Raw genomic sequence first — 24,889 nt, 5'->3', positions numbered from 1 at the left:
CAGGTAAGAAGTTAGACTCTTCCACACGTCTATATACAACATATATGTATTGCTAGACAGATCAGCGTAACAGACTAGTAAGAAATGCATTGTGGTCGGTCCGGTTTTCGAGACAGGCGGTCGGAACGGTACGAGTTTTAGTCCGTACATGTTATGTCCAATCAATGACAAGAAATTTCGTCACATGACGAAAAAGCGGCAACATCGAACAAAGCAAAACAACATCCGGAACCTGTGAGCAGATTGTGCAAATTATTTGCAATGAAAGCAACAGATCTTCAGGTTTTTCAGTCTACCTATGAACAAAGGTTTGTTTCATGAAATTACTGGCAGCACCTCGACGATATTTTTGTTGCTGTTTTTAGCTAGGCTACAGTCGTTTCACGGTTTGTAACGTCGACCAGTCGACTGGGGAAATTCAAATGCATTGACATTCGGCACATTTATTGGTCAGTACTGATTCTCGATGATAAAAAACACCAATAGACAGTCCGGGACCCAGAACAAATCCTGCACACATTTACTATATATTGATTATATAGATAATTGATTAATAAGGTAAAAAATGTAAACCCTGGGAGAAAAAATACCACAGGAGTCTGAAATTCTATCAAAATAAGACCCTGGTAGTCTACCTTAAAAAAAAATACCCCCTATACATATATATATATATATATATATATATATATATATAATGTAGTGATAGTAGGTTTATAGGCCACTTCCAACAGCCTTGCTGTTGGGTTAACTCTAGTGACGTGGTTAGTGTCTGCCTACAGATCACGATGGTCCGGGGTTCTAGCCCCAGAAGGGACCTTGGTATTTTCGCTCCCAGTGTTAGCTGTAATAGTGTCAGAAGAATAGTGTTTGACGGGCTTCTGCCGTGGGCATAGAGTGTCATTCTGGAGAGCTGGTAAGCTCTGAAAAGTAAAGGAGGAGAAGTGTAGTGATAGTAGGGTTTATAGGCCACTTCCAACAGCTGTTGGGTTAACCAGTGTTTACTTTAATAAAATAAACACCAGGAATGAAACCCAGGGTCACCTGAAAATACGAATGGAACATGGTGATCACAATTTAGAGAGTGTGCTCAAGACCGAACACTTAAACAAACCTACCACATTCGAGAGTCTTCAAATTTGATAAACTATGAGTAATCGGACATTTTCTGAGGTTTTCAGAGATTTTCATCCATGGCTGAAGCCATTCACTGACGTCACAAGAATATAAAAAATTACAGCACCTATAACCCTACTATCACTACTCTTAGCTCCCCCTTATCAGAGCTCTTCAAAATGACACTTCACACTATGCCCACCATATGAGTCCGTCAAACACTTCTAACACCATTAAAGTAAACACTGGGAGAGAAAATACCAAGTACCCAACTGGGGCATGAACCCCTGACTTTGTGATCTGTAGGCAGACACTCTAACCACATCACTAAAGGGTTACCCTAACCCAACAGCAAGGCTGTTAAAAGTGGCCTTAGTGTAAACCTGCAATCTGACACGACTTAACAACAGTTAGACAGTGCTGCATTTCATGGTGACCTTTGTTTCACGGTCAGCCATTTTTCAACCAAAAAAGGCCAAATGTCTACATACAGCAATTTCAGGACCCATTGACATTATCTCTCAGAACTTCCCTGGTTAGATCATTTACATGTCTCCATTTATTTCTGAGAAATAGGTTTGTGGAAATGAACAGAATTGACTTAGTCGTAAATGATCGTGGTTTAGTATGTGACTGTCACAACTGAACGGCCATTCAAATGCTTCAACAAATAAGATACTGCCACATGTTTGTTGTTCATAATACTTATTTCATAAAAGTGACAGTAAAGTAATTAAGACTGTTAATTGTATTAGGGCAAGTGACTATACACTAAGGGCAAGTAGATTTTACTGATTGTAGGACATTTGCCCCCCAGGACATTTGCCCCCCAGTGAAAAATTGTACTACCGGACATTTGCCCCCCAGTTGAAATGGCAGATAGGGCATTTGCCCCCCACTTCTTATTTTTAGAATGGACATTTGCCCCCCAATATTTTTGTTCTATGTGCCAGTAGATATACTGTGTTTTATGTTGTTTTATTATCAAAATTACTCTAAAAGGCAATTTTCAGTAAAAAAAAAACTATTTTATTGATAAAAATTTGATAAATATGTTTATTACATTCAGGTGTTAAGGCAGGGGTTTTTTTTATGACTGGGGGAAGAGGCCCCAGCCTGTCATTGGGGGAAGAAAATAGCGCGCGACGAGCAGTTTTGGGGGATTTTTTCACTCAGGGGGGAATTTACAATTATGCATAATAAACACTTTAAACTATGTTTTTATTACATATTCTTGCAACCTTTAGCAACTACTAGCAACACACTGTCACTTAGCAATAGATGGACTTGCACTAATGTTCAATTATCATTGTAACAAGGTGGGTGGGGAGAGTTGAAATGCTCAAATCATTGAATATTTAAAGGTCACATGCTTTTATTCACAAAAAATGCTTTAAAATAAGAGTTGCTTTTGCAAGAGTCATCATATTATTATTAAATGCATACTTTTGTTGGCTTTTTATTTCAATTGTACTAGAAAATCTTGTAAGAAAGGATAAAAAAGTCCGAAAATCACGATCGCGAAAACGTGTGACAAATATGAAAGAACGAAAGCAAACATTAAAAATTCTTGATAAAATACCCGTTTTAAATTTCATCTTTTCACCAGAACTATTCCATACTTATAATATCTGATTACTTAAAACATTTATATTTTATTTTGCTCTAGCAAAATACCTCGGCAAAGATAATAAATTTGCGTAACGGCCGACCGGCTTATTTAATCGAATCAAGCACATAAAATAATTACTTTAAATTAACAACACATATTACACAATACAGCATAAGCTGTTACCGCTAATTAACAAGAGGTACAAACACGATAATCTGACGCTGTATTGTTTATCAATCATCTATTATTACATACTGATAATAACCACGTGTCAGTCGGCGCGTGGCGTGATTGACATCTGTCAGTAGCTAATTAACATACGACGCTCCGCCTACTGTCATACTTACGCTGGTGTCGACAAACAGTATGAAGTTCACTGGGATTTTGATTGACAAGGGGCAGAGCTTTCGAACTCGTTACGCATCAAAGAGTATTACCGCGAGACAAGCAGACGCCCACGGCATATTATGTGCGGGTCAGATACGAGTTTTTATCGATTTTCGCTGGTCTAAACCGGAACCTCGGGTCCACTGAACGCTCTTCTAACATTTTTCTACTATTTCTAAAGGTTTTCACACCCATTGAAAATTGTGAAAGACCGTCTGCAATTGTGAACGGGTCCGATAATCGGTCGGGAAAATCGCTGGGAGTAATCTCCATTGCTTTGTTTACGATTTTGGAGGGGGGAATTTCAGACGTAGGGGAATTTCGACTGAGGTAGGGGAAATCCTTGGCTGTGGGGGAAATCCTCGGCTGGGGGACGAGGCCGATATTCGGCATCTGCTATAGAATAAAAAAAAGCCCTGTAAGGTAAATAATAGCCTATTATTGAGTTATAAAAGTGCTCATAACAATGTTATAATTTTTTTATTTGTGCAATGTTTTTAACACTCAAACTTGTTAATCTGGCAATTATCTACAAGAATGATGTAAGAAACAAAGACATTGTCAGGGGTTCCACTAGACCCGAAAACCCAAGAGTCCCAGGACCCTTGGGCCCAAATTTTGAAGGGTCCTTTTCCAAAATACAGGAGTCCCAACATGTCCGTATAATTGACTATATTTTTTATACAGTAATACGTAGATCTTTACCTAAGAAAACAATAAACCCAAGATCATGTTACAGCATGATAAAAATGTCAGTTTCAGGTCATAATAATTATTATAGTCTCATATTGTAAACTAATATTTATCAAAATTAATATTATTTTGATTAGGGTTTTTTTCAATATTTCATTTCATTTTTAATAACAGAAAAGTGCTAGAACACTCTATAAAAAAAATAAAAATGTATCCAAAATGTACTATCCAGATACTGGTACACTTTCAGAATGTCATCGAAAGTACTTTTTGCTCTGTTTACTTGTCAAACTAAGATAAATCAGCGAAAGTTCCTCAAAAAATGATGCTACTTGTCATTAAAAACTGCATTGAAAGTCAGTTTTTATTAAGGAATTTTGGAAATATGCATATGACATCGGGTGTAATTAGACCCGTGAACGGACATTCTAAACTCATTTTTGCTTTCAAAATTCATCAAAATTTGTGAAGTTTCTTGTTGAAATTACGATATGATCACTAAACAATGGTCTGATTTAAAGTTGGCATGAAAAAACCTTGCAGGGCACTTTTCACATGCTCGGTAATCAGCTGCTTACGATAATTTAATAATTGGCGCCTTTTTGACAGTACACGTGATTCGCTTTATCAATTAATTTCAACACTTCATTGATTCTTGTTACCTATGTGCACTCGCCGTGAGGTAACTTGCTGATAAAAAAATCAGCGAAGCATGTCTACAGGAGAAAAGGCGGGATTTAGCAGAGATCATAGGCAGAAAGGCAGGAGGGCATGACCCGGAGTGTTTATTTTGAATACACGTGTCTATCGTGGAAATAGTTTTACTGCTGGAAATTAATGATAAGAGAAAGGATTATCAAAGGAAAATGCCCCGGGTCCCGAAGGACGCACAGGCAAGTATTCTGCCGGGTCGTTTGAACGTCTTTTGAAAATCTCCCGGGTCCGGACCCGGGGTCCCGGGTCAAATGGAACCCCTGATTGTTATCTACAATATGATAATTATCTTCTACCAAGTTCCTAAAAAATCACTAGGGGGCAAAAATATTTGGGGGCAAATGTCCGTTTCAGAAATAAGCACTGGGGGGCAAATGTCCTATCTACCATTTCAACTGGGGGGCAAATGTCCAGCAGTCCACTTTTTTATTGGGGGGCAAATGTCCTGGGGGGCAAATGTCCGGATTTTACTAGCTGCATGTCCTGCAGGGCGAGTGATGGGAAAAAATATTTACACCCCAGATGATGTCATCAGCTTCTCACAGGAGTCTGGGAGCAAATGTTGCGGTTCGACCTGGTTCTGGAGTTATGCCATAACTTAAAGGACGCGACCATCAGAATATAGAAATAGCATCAGTAAAGTTATGGTAGTCAGAACTGATGTCAGACAAGCCAATAAACATATCTGGGGCAGCTACGATCACAGGTGCCAGGTGATTTTTCTGCCCTGTATCATCCCCAATATCAGTAAAAGAAGGTTTGAAGTGGTCCTATTTCAGTCAATCAGTGCCTGAAGGGATTTTTTTCAGGTTTTCAGGATGGTACAAGTACTAGTTTTTATTTATCCCCCCACCAAAGGTGAAGGGGATATTAGAAATGCTCTCCGTCCGTCCGTCCGCAACGATCTTTGTCCGGACCATAACTCCAAAAGTACTTGAGGGATTTTCTTCAAACTTCATACACTGATAGAACACATTGGGAGGAAGTGCAGTGTGCAAGAACAATAACTCTACCTTGCTATTTTTTGAGTTATTCCCCTTTATCTTATTTTCTTAAAAAATTTTGTCCGGAGCATAACTCCAAAATGTACTGGAGGGATTTTCTTCAAACTTCATACACTGATAGAACACATTGGGAGGAAGTGCAGTGTGCAAGAACAATAACTCTACCTTGCCTATTTTTTGAGTTATTCCCCTTTATCATATTTTCTTAAAACATTTTGTCCGGAGCATAACCCCAAAAGTACTGGAGGGATTTTCTTCAAACTTCATACACTGATAGAACACATTGGGATGAAGTGCAGTGTGCAAGAACAATAACTCTACCTTGCTATTTTTGAGTTATTCCCCTTTATCATATTTTCTTAAAAAAATTTGTCCGGAGCATATCTTCTTCATGCATGGAGGGATTTTGATATATCTTGGCACAAATGTTTACCACCACGAGGCGGAGTGTCATACGCAGGAACCAGGTCCCTAGGTCTAAGGTCAAGGTCACACTTAGAGGTCAAAGGATACAAGAATAAAAACCTTGTCCGGAGCATTTCTTCTTCATGCATTGAGGGATTTTGATATAACTTGGCACAAATGTTCACCACCACGAGACGGAGTGTCATGCGCAAGATCAGGTCACTAGGCCTAAGGTCAAGGTCACACTTAGAGGCCAAAGGTCAGATACAAGAATGACTTTGTCCGAAGCATTTCTTCTTCATGCATAGAGGGATTTTGATGTAACTTGGCACAATTATACACCATCATGAGACGAAGTGTCATGCGCATTTCCCCTTCTTTAGAATTACTTCCCTTTGTTGTTACTTTAAATAGCTTTTTTTGTAACTTTTTCATTACTAGTCGTAGGGAAAAATCGAGACCACTTTTCTGTAGTACAACAAACATGCTAATATCCATTTTGAGGTGTATTTTGACCAGTCTCTTCCTGATAAAGATTTTTGTGTGGACTTGAAATTTTTTTTTTCACTTTTTTTTTTTTTTTTTTTTTTTTTTTTTTTTTTTTTTTTTTTTATAAAGATTAACTTCCCTTGTTGTTACTATAAATAACTTATATTGTAACATTTTTATAATTGACCTAGGGAAAAAACAAGACCACTTTTCTGTGGTACAGCATAGATGTTACTCTCCAGTTTTAGGTGTATTTTATTAATTTTATTATATATAAGGTATCTCTACCTAGTAAGGAGTTTTTTTGTGGACTTTAAAAAACAAAAGACTTACAATGATTACTAAACAACCACAAAATTAACATTCCATTTGCAAATACAGCTGCCCGGTGGGGGGATTAGCCATGTCTGACATGGCTCTTGTTTGAAATGGAACATTTGAGAACAGACAGCTTTATATTTTCAGGTTTGGGTGTTGTATATGCCTTGGGCCTAAGCTACATATGGTATCTGGACAATGCCAGCATCGTATCTGTGATGACTGTCTCTATGTAGACAAAGAAAGACGTCCATGTATGGAAAAATGCCCTGTATGTGGTATGGAGAACTCATTTCCGCACACTAGGTATTTATATTGATTTAATTTATTCCTTTTTGCATTTGATCTGTTATTAAGTGTGGTAGTCCTACTTGTCATTTTTATGTCTCCCCCAGGAGACATATTGTTTTTGCCCTGTCCGTCCGTACGTCACACTTCATTTCTGAGCAATAACTGGAGAACCATTTGACCTAGAACCTTCAAACTTCATAGGGTTGTAGGGCTGCTGGAGTAGACGACCCCTATTCTTTTTGGGGTCAAAGTCACAGGGACCTGAACATTGAAAACCATTTCCGATCAATAACTAGAGAACCACTTGACCCAGAATGTTGAAACTTCATACGATGATTGGTCATGAAGAGTAGATGACCCCTTTTGTTTTTGGGGTCACTCCGTCAAAGGTCAAGGTCACAGGGGCCTGAACATTGAAAACCATTTCCGATCAATAACTAGAGAACCACTTGAACCAGAATGTTGAAACTTCATAGGATGATTGGTCATAAAGAGTAATTGACCCCTATTGATTTTGGGGTCACTGCATCAAAGGTCAAGGTCACAGGGGCCTGAACATAGAAAACCATTTCCGATCAATAACTAGAGAACCACTTGACCCAGAATGTTGAAACTTCATAGGATGATTGTACATGCAAAGTAGATGACCCCTATCGATTTTGGGTTCACTCCATTAAAGGTCAAGGTCACAGGGGCCTGAACATTGAAAACCATTTCCGGTCAATAACTTGAGAACCACTTGACCCAGAATGTTGAAACTTAATAGGATGATTGGTCATGCAGAGTAGATGACCCCTAACGATTTTGGGGGTCACTCTGTGAAACGTCAAGGTCATGGGCCCGAACATTGAAAACTATTTCCGGTCAGTAACTTGAGAATCACTTGACCCAGAATGATGAAACTTCATAGGATGATTGATCATGCAGAGTAGATGACCCCTAACGATTTTAGGGTCACTCTGTTAAAGGTCAAGGCCACAGGGGCCTGAACATGGAAAACCATTTCCAATCAATAACTTGAGAACCTCTCGACCTAGAATGTTGAAACTTCATAGGATGATTGTTCATGAAGAGTAAATTACCCCTATTGTTTTTGGGGTCATTCCGTTAAAGGTCAAGGTCACAGGGGCCTGAACATTGATAACCAGTTCCGATCAATAACTTGAGAACCACTTGACCCAGAATGTTGAAACTTAATAGGATGATTGGACATGCAGAGTAGATGACCCCTATTTATTTTGAAGTCACTTGATCAAAGGTCAAGGTCACAGGAGCCTGAACAGTGACTTGAGAACCACTAGGCCAAGAGTGTTGAAATTTAGTGGGATAACTGGACATGCCAAGTAGATGATCCCTATTGCAGCCAACCATCAGTGTCTCTTTGACTTTCGCTGCTGACCCCTATTGACTTCTTGCCTATAGGACTTTGCATTGGGGGAGACATGCGCTTTTTTACAAAAGCATTTTCTAGTTATTGAATAATTTATGTAACCACAGTTTAACATCACTTTAACTTGTTTTTAATCCCCCGCCGTGGCGGAGGGATTATAGGAATGGTCTGCGTCCGTCCTTCCGTCCCGTCCTTCCGTCCGTAACAAATTCATGTCCGGTCCATATCTCCTAAACCCCTTGAAGGATTTTCATGAAACTTGGGTCAAATGATCACCTCATCAAGACGATGTGCTGAACCCATGAGTCAGCCTTGTCGGTTCAAGGTCAAGGTCACAACTCAAGGTCAAAGGTTTGAGTCTGCCATTTTGTGTCCGCTCTATATCTCCTAAACCCCTTGAAGGAATTTTATAAAACTTGGGTCAAATGATCACCTCATCAAGACGATGTGAAGAACCCATGAGTCAGCCATGCCGGCTCAAGGTCAAGGTCAAAACTCAAGGTCAAAGGTTTGAGCCTTCCATTTATTGTCCGCTCTATATCTCTTAAACCCCTTGAAGGAATTTTATAAAACTTGGGTCAAATGATCACCTCATCAAGACGATGTGCAAAACCCATGAGTCAGTCATGCCGGCTCAAGGTCAAGGTCAAAACTTAGGGTCAAAGGTTTGAACCTTCCATTTTGTGTCCGCTCTATATCTCCTAAACCCCTTGAAGGATTTTCATCAAACTTGGGTCAAATGATCACCTCATCAAGGCGATGTGCAGAACTTATGAGTCAGCCATGTCAGCTCAAGGTCAAGGTCACAACTGAAGGTCAAAGGTTTGAGCCTTCCATTTTGTTTCCACTCTATATCTCCTAACCCCCTTGAAGGAATTTTATAAAACCTGGGTCAAATGATTACCTTATCAAGACGATGTGCAGAAATTATGAGTCAACCATGCCAGGTCAAGGTCACAACTAAGGGTCGAAGGTTTGAGCCTTCCATTTGGTGTCCACTCTGTATCTCCTTAACCCCTTGAAGGATTTTCATCAAACTTTGGTCAAATGATCACCTCATCAAGAACTCGTGAGACAGCAATGTCAACTCAAGGTCAAGGTCACAACTGAAGGTCAAAGGTTTCAGCTCGGTATCTCCTAAACCCCTTGAAGGATTTTCATGGAACTTTGGTCAAATGATCACCTCATCAAGACGTTGTGTAAAATTCATGAGTCAGCCGTGTCAGTTCAAGGTCAAGGTCACAGCTAAAATCAAAGGTTTCACAGCGATTTTTTTTCCTTCTTTAATAGGGTCCGTAAAACGGACCCTTTCCCAATTGAAAATAATGACCTTTTTTCCCAATTTCAGACCAAATTATTCCCAAAAATGACCTACAAACATTTTTGAAACGGCTGCTGTCCCGACATCGTGAAATTCGCCGATTATAGAAAATGTGTTCCGAATTTTAATCGAGTGTTTGCTAATTTTGACCAAAGGGCAAATACTCGATTAAAATTCAGAACATGTTCTCTGTCATCACAAGCGCGAATTTAATCAATCACACCATGCATTGTTTTCAGTAACCGGTTTCCACGATCTTTTTCTTTAGTACCAGTGACAAACTGTGCGAACAATGAGTCACAACAGCAAATATAATGTTCAAAGGCTAACAAAATCCAAGCTTGCTGGCTGCAAAACCCTTGTGGAGTTCAGATTCTCACGGGCATCTTCACAGCCTGTTCTGACTGAGGAAACATCCGTTGTTCAATCGTCGACATCGGTGTCGTTTCCATGTCAGAGTCAGGAGAACTCTTGTGTAACTCTGGTTGAATTTGTGCCCAAGTGTGTGCCTTTAGAACAACCATCGTTATCTCAGAGTCAGGCCACTGTATCATGTTGTGATGATCAGAACACTAGCTCTAGTGTAACTCAATTAGATCCAGGAAAGGGGTTATTGTAATTTTGTATGTTACACAAAATTCCCAATTAGGATGAAAACGACGCTATTTTTCCCAAATCGTCCGGACGCGGACGCTTTCCCAAAATGGCAAAAAAATTCGCTGTTTCACCCTTTCACTATCCATAGCAGTGGCGGGGGATTTAGCTGTCTTTCAGACTGCCTTGTTCTGCAGCATTTGGTAAGTAAATGAATAAGATTGCTGTAGTTCTGTACTCTTGACATGAACTGTCAGTATTATTTAAATTTGTTTTAGGCCCATTATTCCGGCCCAGGTTATAGAAATACAGCGGTGTATTGGTGTTCAGGAGTGCCCTAATGGTTGTGCTGCCCAGATGTGGTATTGGGAAGTAGAGGATCATACCAGGTATACATCATTGCAGGTGACATATTTTCAGGGCTGTTGTTGTGTATCATATAAGTGTATTAACTTTGTTTCCGGTAACATGCTCAAAAAAATTAGGGTAGGTAGGTCGGAAAACTTTTTTTTGGAAATTTTTTTTATCAAGGGAGACTTTTCGGTAATTATTTTTTTGTCAAAAAATGATTACAAATAAGGGGGTTATGCCTTTAGAGCATCAGTAAGTTGATTTCTAACATCACTGGCCATGTTTAAAGCATAAAATGTGCAGTTTTGCATCTTTTTGTTAAAAAGTTGAAAAAAATATTCTCCAAGGCCATGAAAACATTTAGGGTCAGGTCAAATATTTAGGGTAGGTCGGGATACCGGAAACAAACAATTTTGGACAAGTCAATCAAGAATTCATAAATATACCTTGTACCTGATAATTTTGAAAAGAACGTATAAATAAGTACTGTACTTCTGTTCCAGTGTCATTACTTTTTGTTATGCTCTGTGCGGCCAATTTTCTGCTACTTGTCAAGTATAACACAGATACTTCACAATTCAAAAATTTAGTACCACTTCACAATTTAAAAAATTTTTAAAAAGAACACGAAAGTCAGCCATTTCTTAGCTCACATTCTAGCATAAAAATGCTGTTCTTGTCACTTTTCTAGGGTGTTTTAACAAGAGAGAAAACCTGTGTTAACATAGAGATTCTTGCGCTCACATGCTATTATAACACCTTTTTAGCTCGACTATTCATAGAATAGTAGAACTATTGGACTCGCCCATCCGTCGGCGTCCACGTCCCGATTTGGTTAAGTTTTTATATGTAAGCTGGTATCTCAGCAACCACATGTGAGAATGGATTGAAACTTCACACACTTATTCACTGTGATAAACTGACTTACATTGCACAGGTTCCATAACTCTATTTTGCTTTTTTACAAACTTATGCCCCTTTTTTGACTTAGAAATTTTTGGTTAAGATTTTGTATGTAAGCTGGTATCTCAGTAACCACTTGTGGGAATGGATTGAAACTTTACACACTTTTTTACTGTGATAAACTGACTTACATTGCACTGGTTCCATAACTTCATTTTGCTTTTTTACAAAATTATGTCCCCTTTTCGACTTAGAAATTTTTGGTTAAGGTTTTGTATGTAAGCTGGTATCTCAGTACTCACTAATTGGAGTGGATTGAAACTTCACACACTTGTTCACTGTCATGATTTGACATGCACAAAGCAGGTCCCATAACTTTATTTTGCTTTTTTACAAAATTATGCCCCTTTTTCAACATAGAAATTTTTGGTCAAGTTTTTAGCTCACTTGTCACATAGTGACAAGGTGAGCTTTTGTGATCGTCCGTCCACAATTTCTTGTCTGCACGATAGTGGTTTCGTTTATGATTTTATTTTAACCAAACTTGCACACAACTTGTATCACCATAAGATCTTGGTTCCTTTCTTGAACTGGCCAGATCCCATCATGGGTTCCAGAGTTATGGCCCCTGAAATGGCCAAAATTAGCTATTTTGACCTTGTCTGCACAATAGCAATTTTATTTATGATTTGATTTTTACCAAACTTGCACACAACTTGTATCACTATAAGATCTTGGATCTTTTCTTGAACTGGCCAGATTCCATTATGGGTTCCCAGGGCTAGACACTAACTTTTTTCCAGTGGTGGTCCGAAGGACCAGCAGCTTTTGCAAACTGATGGTCCGACAGAATTTCAGGTGGTCCTACCTAGATGGATGTTTTTTTTTTAAGTTAACGCAACCAGTAACGTATGAGACCCCCTCTTCTTTCATGGAGTACTTTTTACAAACACTGCAAAACATGTGATTTTTATATTATTATTTTGATAAACATCTGCCATTTAATTATTAAAAATAATTTTAAAAATCAAATTTAAAATAAAGATGTCAATAAAGATGATTTTTTCAGCAATTCATATTTTAAGTGGGTGGGGTTTGGTGCCTCTTCTCGAAAAATGCTTCAAAATAAGAGCTTTTTTTTGCAAAAGTTGTTATTTTTCTTAAATACAGACTTTTTATTGACTTTTCATTAAGATTGCACTAGAAAATCTCGTTAAAAATGTCAGAAAATCACGGCCGTGAAAACGGGTGACAAATATGGAAAACGAAAGTAACATTAAATTCTTGATAAAATACGTGTTATAAATTTCTTTTCTTTTTTTTTTTTTTTCATTATAGCTATAGAATACTTATAATTTCTGCATATTAAAAACATTTTTTATTTGTTTTTGCCCACACAAAGCCTCGGTAATGATAATAAATTAAATAAAATGCCATAGATAGTAACGGCCGATCGGCTTATATAAACATAAAATAAATGAATTTCGTTATCCAATTTGTTGTACAGTAATAATCGGCAAGACAACAATACAGCAGAAGCTGTATACCGCTAATTAACAAGTTGTACAAACACGATAATAGGCTGCTTTTCGCATTGTTTATCAATTAACTTTTAACTTTTTGATCAATAAACACTTTTGATAATGATGGGCACTAAATACAAACCGCAAGATGACAACGTGTCAGTCGGCGCGTGGCGTAACTGACATATGTCAGTAGCTAATTGATATACGACGCTCCGCCTACTGCCATACTTCCGCTTATTGCGGCAAACAATATTTAAATTCACTGGGATTTTGATTGGCACAGGGGCAGAACTTTCGAACTCGAGACGAATCAAAGAAAATTTCCGCGGGTCACGCCGACGCATGGGGCATTTTCTGTGCGAGTCAGATACGATTTTTTCTCGATTTTCGTGGGCAAAATCCGGAACTTCGGGTCTACCGAACGCTGGATACTGTACTGATACCTCAATAGTTCGTAAATGAATGCTTCGACCAGATAGATAAGTTACCGTGTTCCGTTCCCGGGTTTTAGCACCAGCGTTACATCCGGGCATTCCAAATTTCAAGAAAATATACACGGGGAAAACCAAATTCTATTTTTAAACTGCAGTACCGTCAACAATTCAGTGTTTATTAATTTATTTTAAAAATGACTTGCTTGTAATTTTCGGTGGTCCGTCGGACCACACAGGTTCGAGAAGTTAGTGGTCCTCCCTGAAAAGCACTGGTCTCGGACCAGCGGACCAGCGTTAGTGTCGAGCCCTGGTTCCAGAGTTATGGCCCCTGAAAGTGCCAAAATTAGCTATTTTGACCTTGTCTGCACAATAGCAGCTTCATTTATGATTTGAATTTAATTAAACTCACACACAACTTGTATCACCATAAGATCTTGGTTCCTTTATTGAGCTGGCCAGATCCTATTATGGGTTCCAGAGTTATGGCCCCTGAAAGGGCCAGAATTAGCTATTTTGACCTTGTCTGCACAATAGCAGCTTCATTTATGATTTGATTTTAACCAAACTTGCACAAAACTTGCATCACTATAAGATCTTGGTTCCTTTCTTGAACTGGCTAGATTCCTTTATGGGTTCCAGAGTTATGGCCCCTGAAAGGGCCAGAATTAGCTGTTACGACCTTGTCTGCACAATAGCAACTTTATTTATGATTTGATTTTTACCAAACTTGCACACAACTTGTATCACTATAAGATCTTGGATCTTTTCTTGAACTGGCCAGATTCCATTATGGGTTCCAGAGTTATGGCCCCTGAAAGTGCCAAAATTAGCTATTTTGACCTTGTCTGCACAATGGCAGCTTCATTTATGATTTGATTTTAACCAAACTTGCACAAAACTTGCATCACTATAAGATCTTGGTTCCTTTCTTGAACTGGCTAGATTCCTTTATGGGTTCCAGAGTTATGGCCCCTGAAAGGGCCAGAATTAGCTGTTACGACCTTGTCTGCACAATAGCAGCTTCATTTATGATTTGAATTTAATCAAACATGCAGTGCAAAGGGTCAATAACTCAACTTCGCATTTTACAAAATTATGCCCCTTTTTTAGCTTAGGAGTTTTTGGTTAAATTCTTATATGTAAGCTGGTATCTCAGTACCTACTAATGGGAATGGATGGAAACTTCACACTCTTGTCCACTGTCATGAGCTGATAAGCACTATGCAGGTTCCATAACCCTGTTTTGCTTTTTAGCTCACCTGTCACAAAGTGACAAGGTGAGCTTTTGTGATCGCGCAGCGTCCGTCGTCCGTCCGTCCGTGCGTGCGTGCGTAAACTTTTGCTTGTGACCACTCTAGAGGTCACGTTTTTCATGGGATCTTTGTGAAAATTGGTCAGAATGTTCCCCTTGATGATATCTAGGTCAAGTTTGAAACTGGGTCACGTGCAGTCAAAAACTAGGTCATTAGGTCTAAAAATAGAAAAACCTTGTGACCTCTCTAGAGGCCATATATTTCACAAGATCTTCATGAAAATTGGTCAGAATGTTTACCTTGATGATATCTAGGTCAAGTTCGAAACTGGGTCACGTGGGGTCAAAAACTAGGTCATTAGGTCTAAAAATAGAAAAACCTTGTGACCTCTCTAGAGGCCATATTTTTCATGAGATCTTCATGAATATTGGTCAGAATGTTCCCTTGATGATATCTAGGTCAAGTTCGAAACTGGGTCATGTGGGTCAAAACTAGGTCAGTAGGTCTAAAAATAGAAAAACCTTGTGACCTCTCTAGAGGCCATATTTCTCAATGGATCTTCATGAAAATTGGTCAGAATGTTCACCTTGATGATATCTAGGTCAAGTTCGAAACTGGGTCACATGCAGTCAAAAACTAGGTCAGTAGGTCTAAAAATAGAAAAACCTTGTGACCTCTCTAGAGGCCATATTTTTCAATGGATCTTCATGAAAATTGGTCAGAATGTTAACCTTGTTGATATCTAGGTCAAGTTCGAAACTGGGCCACGTGGGGTTAAAAACTAGGTCAGTAGATCTAAAAATGGAAAAACCTTGTGACCTCTCTAGAGGCCATATTTTTCATGAGATCTTCATGAATATTGGTCAGAATGTTCACCTTGATGATATCTAGGTCAAGTTCGAAACTGGGTCACGTGGGGTCAAAAACTAGGTCAGTAGGTCTAAAAATAGAAAAACCTTGTGACCTCTCTAGAGGCCATATTTCTCAATGGATCTTCATGAAAATTGGTGAGAATGTTCAGCTTGATGATATCTAGGTCAGGCTCGAAATTGGATCATGTGCGGTCAAAAACTAGGTCAGTAGGTCGAAAAATAGAAAAACCTTGTGACCTCTCTAGAGGCCATATTTTTCACAGGATCTTCATGAAAATTGGTGAGAATGTTCACCTTGATGATATCTAGGTCAAGTTTATAAGTGGGTCATGTGCCTTCAAAACTAGGTCATTAGGTCAAATAATAGAAAAACCTTGTGACCTCTCTAGAGGCCATATTTTTCAATGAATCTTCATGAAAATTGGTCAGAATTTTTTATCTTGATGATATCTAGGTCACATGTGCTCAAAAACTAGGTCACTATGTCAAATAATAGAAATAACGACGTCATACTCAGTTCAACACTGGGTCATATGGGGATAGGTGAGCGATTCAGGACCATCATGGTCCTCTTGTTTACTAAATTATGCCCCTTTTTCGACTCGTATTCACTCAATCGACAAGGCTGTTGAATAGTCGAGCGTTGCTGTCCTTCGACAGCTCTTGTTATATATGCGCGTTCCGTGGCAAAGCGTAAACGTATTACGACCCCAAAACAGATAATTCAAATTGAAATGACGTCTGCGTGAAAAAACAACTCAGATATTCCCATGCATTTCATGGAAATTTAATGATGTTGAGGTAGAATGTATTCATTTATTAGTTCTTCCTCGTTCTATGCTAGAATAGCGTTAACGCATGTTCATTTCATGTTGTAACATCTTCAGAATCCCTCAGGATACGTTGGCACCCTCGCCTTATGGGCTCGGGCACCAACCAATCCCCTCGGGATTTTGCAGATGTTATAACACGTAAAAACAACTGTTGTCCCTACATTTATAAGCGCAAAGTGCTCGAGGTGAGCTATTGTGAACATCCTGTTTACAGCTTTTGTGCAACATCAATGATTTGACTGTAATTGTTGACACTTTATAGAAGTCACAGTTTTGGCCCAATTTTCAGAATGTTACCTTCAATAAAATCTTGGATGAGTTCATTACTGGGTCATCTGGGGTCAAAACTAGGTCACCAGGTCAAATCAATATAAAAACCTTACTAACTCTCCACATTTTCTTTTCTGATTGTCATAAACCTTTGTCAAGGCGCCTCTGTGGCCGAGTGGTTAAGGTCACTGACTTCAAATCACTTGCCCTCATCGATGTGGGTTTGAGCTTCGCTCAAGTGATTGGGAAAAGGCTCTTTACCATTACTAAACATGTCTTTTACAGAAATTGCCCAAGATCATGCAAATCTCCAGAGAAGGTTGTTACACCACGTAGAAGACGGAGTCGCGTAGCTGATCGGGGCTGTGTTTCAACAACTATAGGTACACCCAGGCTACGGAATAAACGACCAAGAACAGAAGTACACAGACGGTTGAGACCAAGGCAGGAAACCTAAAGCAATGACACTGGTTATGTTGTAAGAAAGGCCTTTCTGTGAGGCTTGTTCTGCTGTGATTGAACCAATTATCTTTAAAAGATATCAGGGATTTAGTGATATTGTGCTTAACATTGTACGGAATATGAAAGATGATGTGTATTAAAAAAAATCATGTTTCCAAAATAGGTATTCAGAGCGTGATTGTAGCATGTGTGTCTAGCATTGCTGGGGTTCATGTTTTTTGTGCATTCAGGGAGTACTAGCAGTAAATTTGTGCTAGTAATTTGATAAAATGCCCAAGTTGCTTGGATATTCTCGTCTTTTCTTCAGTGCGTCTGCAGTTTCTTTTTAGCTGAACTATTAATTGAATAGGTAGATCTATTGAATTACACTTGCGCTATTGTCATTGTCCTGATTTAATGTACGCTGGTGTTACAGTAACCACTTTTACTGGTAGGAACAGGCTAAATAAAACACTGTGTCACTGTAATATTGTCTTAAAATGCTATGCATAGGTTCATTAACTCTGGTTTTGCATTTAACACATAAACTGATAAGCAATTTCTGGTCAAGGTTCTCATTTAAGCTGGTATTACATTTAGTAGCACAAGACTGGAAAGTGCCATGACATTTAATGTTAAAGCACAAAATTGTTGCATTTTTTGTACCAGTTCATATCGTTGTGTTCATTCATTTTAAGTTTTTCACGGTTACGTTACGACAGACATTGAAAAGTCATTGAATTTGAGGCTAGTTCTTGAAAATGTCTAAAACTCTTAAAAACTCTGAAAACATACTTGAATTTTGAAAAAAGTGCTTGAACTTCATCCAAAAACTTGTTTTATTGAAAAAAATACTTTTAAAGAAGAAATAGAAATGAAGATCATTTGAAAGAAAAATAATGAAATTTGGTCACATCAGTCCGGTATATACCAGTAATGATCGTAAAAAGACGGCATTTTATCATGATTCAGACAGCACTGTTTCTTATAAAACTATGTTCTGAAAATAGTTGATAAAAGTTGTTTGGTAATAAGATTTCAAGATGCTATTCAAGAAATGAAATCCTTGAAATAATGAAACAAAGGGTACTCGAGAAGTCTTTGAAAAGTACTTTAATTTTGTTTGGATGTTCTGTATAAACCATGTTTTTGTGAAGAGCTTTTTGATTACTGGAGTGTTTCAGTCCTTAGATGACTCTTCTAATCCTGTCTTGCCGTTCCAACAGCACATGTAATGATGAATTTCTCGTTTGTTTAAATTACGCAGTTATTTGGTGAACTTTTGTTATATTTTCTTAGTATGTACACAGGAGCCTGAAATTCTATCCAAAAGCCACGAAAAGTCTGTATATGAAAAAGACCCCCCTTCTATATAATAAAAACACAAGGAATGAAACGCATTCACACCCCACCCACCACGAGAAAACAAGAAAATTTCAAAGTAAGCAGTGCGAGTGTTCTCGAGTGGCGTAATTATCTAAAGGCAACTAAAATATGTGCGGGACTGTGCTTACTGGTCGCTTCACCGTATTAACTAACACGAAATCAACAATTTCAACAACATTTCGTTCATCGTCCAAACCATTGCGTGACGTCACACCTTCATGTATATTTCTGCGCCGGAGAGAATACGAAATAATTTCAAGAACCACGTAAAAAATATCTGTATATGTTATGTTTTATTACTGATATTTCTTTCAATAAATATTACATCTTTGAATTTCTTTAAGCATTAAATAATAAAAGAATTAAGCATATCATGTTAGAAAAACCCATTATGGGAACTAACTCTAGCATTGACAAAAGAGGGGAAGTAACTCAACCATTGACGGAAGTAGCGCATAACAGGAAAAAAGAATACCCATGGCTGCTCAGCTACGCTTGGTGATACGGAATGAGTTTTCTGATATTAAATATTAATTGTGTTGTAAATGACAAATAACATTGTTTACACGATGCTATTCTGTTCTGTTCTGAATTGTGTACGGGTCGGACCGGATACTGGCATTTACACAAAAGCATTATTAACACCGGTGCAGAGATATACATGAAGGTGTGACGTCACGCAATGGTTTGGACGATGAACGAAATGTTGTTGAAATCGTTGATTTCGTGTTAGTTAATACGGTGAAGCGACCAGTAAGCACAGTCCCGCATATATTTTAGTTGCCTTTAGATAATTACGCCATTGGAGAACACTCGCACTGCTTACTTTGAAATTTTCTTGTTTTCTCGCGGTGGGTGGGGTGTGAATGCGTTTCATTCCTTGTGTTTTATTATATAGAAGGGGGGTCTTTTTCATATACAGACTTTTCGTGGCTTTTGGATAGAATTTCAGGCTCCTGTGGTATGTATGATGCCAGTGTGCACTAGCTGTATAGCTATGCAAGTAAAATCCATACTGAAGAACTCGAAGAAACTTTATACTGACATTAAAATAAAGCTGACTTAAGCACTTCAAGTGATTCCATGTCATTTCTGTATATTTCTTGTTTTTGGACTGATTAAACTCTAGCACTTTTGTCCAGCCCCTTTCCACCTCATGTCATTGATGTTTTACTGAATGTATCTTGCAGTTTTGAGTAAAATGCTTCGTTAGGTTTTACCTGAGCTGCTGCTTTCAGTTACCTGAATCGACATACTTGTAAATTGAGCCGCACCATGAGAAAACCAACATAGTGCATTTGCGACGAGCATGGATCCAGACAAGCCTGCGCATCCACACAGTCTGGTCAGGATCCATGCTGTTCGCTTTCAAAGCCTATTGCAGTTAGAGAAACCGTTAGCGAACAGCATGGATCCTGACCAGACTGCACAGATGCGCATGCTGGTCTGGATCCATGCTGGTCGTAAATGCACTACCGTATAGCGGGTTATTTCTGCGGTCAAAATATCCTGCGTTTTGGTCCCAAAAATTGTGAAAGAAATTTCTGCGTGTTTAATTTCTGCGTTTTCACATAAAAGGAAGTGAAATTTCTGCGTTTTCGATACCAAGGAGGAGATAGTTCCCGCATGATCGGACCTCGTGAGAATGATAGCGTATGAAAACAATAAACTAAATTACCGGTAACTGCTGTTAAGTAGCTTTGCTTTTAATGAATACATTGTAGGATATAATAACATGTGAATTGAACAAATGTAAGTCCAACAACAAGTGTACACAATACAACTGCAAACTACGGTATATCGGCATAACGGTTGCACAAGTATAAAGGTTACTAAGGTATAGTTCGGAAGATATTCATAAGGGATTATTAAGAACAACTGAAGTAAAATTCACTCAGTTTAATACATTCACAAAAAAAAATCAAACAAACGTTTTCTGAGGGATTAACAGGATTCGATTGACCATCACACCTAATTATACCATTATCGGTAATTGTTAGATGACGACGGTAATTTCAAATAATTAGACCATGCCATTGTGAACTTCGGATTACCACGGGTAACATATCGTGAAACAACATTGATGAAAAATGCAGATTTTTTTGCGTTTTAAATTTTTGCTGGATGAATATTCTGCTGGAAATAATTTTGCAATTCTACCGAGAGACCGCAGAAACGCAGAAATATTCCTCCCGTAGAAATAACCCGCTGTACGGTATGTTGGTTTTATCATGGTGCAGCTCAGTTGTAGAAGAAAATGAAAGTCTAATTTGTGTATTGTATACTAGTGTAAATATCTCCTGAACTTTACCCGTAACAAATTTCAGATGCAAGTTTGTATAGATGCAAATACATTTTAATCAGTTAAAAAAAATTATTCATCCACAGAACTTTGTGCACCATCAAAATTAGTTGTTACATTGTTTACAGTATTTTTTTTAACATATATAAGCTCACCTGATCTTTGTTAGGGTAATTTGGATTTTCTGGCAGCCATAATCCTGTGTCAGCATTTGTATTCAAAGGTCTTCTTTGAAATGACTGGTCAGAATTACTCCAAACCTGGTATGCACCATCCTGTCATTGGCTTCTCAAGTGTTCCTACTTAATAGGGCTTGCTAGTGCAAAAAGGGAAACCTTTAACTGACCTCATGTTGGGAACCATTTGATAGATTTTCACAACACTTCGTCTGTGACATCCTGATATGAAACTCTCTCCAGTTTGTTTAATGGTATGGTTTAACAGTTTTTTGGGCTTGTCAGAGGAGAAAAAAAACCACCAAACTTAATCTTTAGTATGCTTGTATAGACATTGTGTAAGTTTTGTTTAAATGGTTCTTTAGTAAACAGGCTGTGGAGCTAAAATGTGGGAAAAACCTTTTAAACAACTTATTCTCATGAACTACTTGATAGATCTTCACCAAACTTGTTCTGTAGCATCCTTGTATGGACCACTCAAGTTTTTGCAAATGGCCTCGCTTGGTTCTGTTTAGTGAACACAAGAGCTATACATAGCAAAAACCTTAAAATGATTTCACTTGACAGATCTTCACCAAAGTTGGTCAGTAACATTCAATATGGACTGTTCCCAGTTTCAACTACTTGATTGATTTTCACCAAATTTGATCTGTAGCATCCTTGTATAGACAGCTTTAACTTTTTTCATAATTAACAACTTCTCACGAATCAATTGATGGTTTTCAGAAAATATGGTCAATAGCTTCCTTGTATGGACCTCTCTCAAACTTGGTCAGATAGTTTTGCAGTGGCTGTCATATCTAAAAACAGAAAAAGGTTTTTAAAGACTAAAATCTTACGAGATAGTTAATTGATCTTCACTAAACAAAGTTGCTTCAGTAAGTGATATTTTGCATACTGACGTACAGTTTTGTAAGGTCAAGTGAGTGTTGTTTTGGCCCTATTGTTTAGGTCTGTTTGTAGGATTCTAAAAAAGTAATGAAAGTTTAGTTTGTACATTTGATATGTATAAATATATATATTTATTTCAATTGTATATTGTTTCCTTGTTGAATGTTTAATAAAAAAATGTCAAGATTGCACTAATTTTGTTTTATTTCTGTACCCCTTTTATTAGTCTACTGGTTGAAAACCAGTTTCAGGACTAGGATTGCTCTTTTCCTTTCATCCGTCCACAATTTTGTGTGTGGTCCGTAACTCTGTCATTCATCAAGGGATTTTAATTATCCCCTGCTGAAGGCGGAGGGATATAGTTTTGACGTTGCATGTCTACCAGTCAGGAGCTATATCTAGGAAGTGGTTTGGAATATTTAAATAAAACTTAATATACATGTTCATCACTATAGGGAAATGTGGCCTGTCCAGTTTCAGTCGGATTGCCCAAGTAACACCAAGAGTTATGGCCCCTGGAAGTTTCTTGAGTTAACTATATAGGGTACTGTAAATATGGCAATTTCTGCTTCATAACTTGTGACATTACTCACCTAGAACTATGAAAATTAAACTGAATTTAGATCAGCCTAAGGTGGTAGTGCACTATTTAGTCAGGAGTTACTGCCCTTAAATTGTTTAAAAATACATATTTGTACATAAAGTAATCAATTGGTAGAATTTCATTAATTTTTTTCCATGAACATTTATTAACGTGAAGTTGTGTACACACACCAGATCATCCCCACCACTTGGTCTCACCCCTCCCCACCCACCCAACAATTTATTTTTTTTAAATCTTAAATCTTTCATGAAAGTTTTACCCACCTGGCTCCTCCACCCCAGCACCCCCATCATGCACACTCGCCACCCCTTGCAACATTTTTTTTTTTTTTTTTTTCCATTTTTTGTTTTCATCAATATTATCAACATGTGAAATTTTGTACCTTTACCCTGTCCCCTTACCCCCCAAATCTTCCATGAATATTTATCAACATATGAAGTTGTAAACCCCCATCACCAACCACGTTCCAGATTTCTTACTTGATTGTGCTCTCTTAATGACTTCTGTTCTTTTAAGTTCAAATGTAATGAAATTATTTGCTTATTAGAAACATCCTCAACTATTTACTGGATATATTTCTTTGCCATTCCTCAACACAAACCCATTCGGTAGATGATACCAATTCATCGTATTTGCTTGTTTTTGCACAAATTTTCCCCATGATGAGATGTGTCGTGCGCAAAACTAGAATCCCTTGCTAACAGGTAAAGGGCACACTCGAAGGTCAAAGGTCACCGGGGCTCAAAGAATACAATATAATACATTCTATTTTCAAATGACCATATGGAAGGGTTCCTGTGCTGGAGACCCAAGTTTGAATATTTGAGAAAAAATGTGTTAACTTTACATTTTGTCAAGCAGATTTGTCTAAGACAAGGTGAAATGAGTTTCAAGTCAGTTTATCTGTTTGACTTTGTGTCTGTTTAATGTTGTTGTTTTTTTAAACTTGAAATTTTTGTGTCCTCAGTATCATTTATGGAAGCCAGGTTTCACTGTGACAGTCAAACATAAAGGCAAAAACTGTAATACAGGTACTTTCAAGTCTTGGATTTTATGTCTGGTCCATACTTATTACCGGTACCATCTGAAGTATACATGTATTTCAGGAAACTTGAATCTTCCACTCATTTATAGGGACATGAAGAACTCTTGGTTGGTTGGCCCAAGGTCACAGTATCAAATAAGAAAACATTTTGGTACTTGGATTTTGTATTTGGTCTATACCTTTTAAACCCATTGTCAAATATTATTTGTTGCTATAGCATCTAAAATTTCAGCTGTAGCAAAAACATGCCTGCATGCTTTGTTTTGTTCTGTTTCAGTCAAGTAAAAGGACCTGCATATTCTCCAAACTGTCTGCCATTAATTTAATACACCATAAAAGACACAATAATGACATAATTTTTTGATGTATTTTTCATTGATGCCATAGCGTGACTTTGATGTGACAACAAACTAAAAGAATATGCATAGTCTCCATATGGTCCTTATTTACACACAAGTTTCAATATTTTTCAAATTCATCTTGGGATGCAGATTTTGAGGATAGACAAATACTGAAGCGTCTTGTAAGGAAATAGTTCCTGAATCTATGCTGGCAATTTTTGTATCATCAGGTCAAGCTTTAGTGCTGACCTTACGTGAAAGCCAGACTGCAAAACTCTCAAATTTGACTTGTAATATTTTACTTATTGAGCAGACTACCAGAAGTTGTCAATTTTCTAGATTTTGACATATTCAAGGGTCATAACTCCAGAGACTTTCTGAATGGTTTTAAGACTTGGCCAACATAACATTCCAACAACAGGTTTGGTTAACACTGGATAAGAATTGCTAAAGTTGTTACATTCAAACCTGTGTTACACAAAGGAAAAGACCAAACTGGTTGCTTAATACAGGTGACCACTTAACACAGGTAATGATTTTTTTCAGGAGTATAACATTTTGTTTCGAAGTATGAATAATGTTAGATATTCAAGGGACACAACTCCAGAGCCACAGGGACACTCTGGAAGGTTAACTTTCGAAAGGCTTGAATATTCAGCTGACAATCAAACCTAACTGAGATATGCCCATAAACATTATGATCAAGTCTGATGAACACTGGATAAGATGAAGGGCAGAAACTAAATTTTCACAATTTTTGATAAAGGGCCATAATTCTAATGCCGCTGGGAAAATCTAGCTGGTTATTGAATCTAACACTAGTAACAGAGACATGATGTCCATAAACATTTTGACTACAGTAAGTTAATCACATAATACAAACTGTTTCACAGGCATGTATACTGGTTGTCAAGGAAGTACCCACTTAGT

The 24,889-nt window shown here is 37.9% G+C and overlaps 1 protein-coding gene across 1 annotated transcript; it reads left to right on the top strand.

Annotated features, from left to right (window-relative positions):
- The first annotated feature begins 160 nt into the window (after nt 1-160).
- LOC123544921 (TNF receptor-associated factor 6-like) lies at nt 161-22,160 on the top strand. Its single transcript, XM_045331077.2, has 4 exons — nt 161-308; nt 6,883-7,041; nt 10,610-10,720; nt 17,059-22,160. The coding sequence occupies exons 1-4, from the start codon at nt 262-264 to the stop codon at nt 17,228-17,230; spliced, it is 489 nt and encodes a 162-aa protein (XP_045187012.2). The 5' UTR covers nt 161-261; the 3' UTR covers nt 17,231-22,160.
- Nucleotides 22,161-24,889: the final 2,729 nt, after the last annotated feature.

Source organism: Mercenaria mercenaria, chromosome 1, assembly GCF_021730395.1.
Source record: "Mercenaria mercenaria strain notata chromosome 1, MADL_Memer_1, whole genome shotgun sequence".
Lineage (NCBI taxonomy): Eukaryota > Metazoa > Mollusca > Bivalvia > Venerida > Veneridae > Mercenaria > Mercenaria mercenaria.
This window is presented reverse-complemented; position numbering and strand designations above follow the sequence as displayed.

Coding starts and splice junctions, on each gene's coding strand:
- LOC123544921 (XM_045331077.2), top strand. CDS start 262: ATGAAAGCAACAGATCTTCAGGTTTTTCAGTCTACCTATGAACAAAG. Junction 309..6,882: donor CAGTCTACCTATGAACAAAG/GTTTGTTTCATG, acceptor TTATATTTTCAG/GTTTGGGTGTTGTATATGCC. Junction 7,042..10,609: donor AACTCATTTCCGCACACTAG/GTATTTATATTG, acceptor AATTTGTTTTAG/GCCCATTATTCCGGCCCAGG.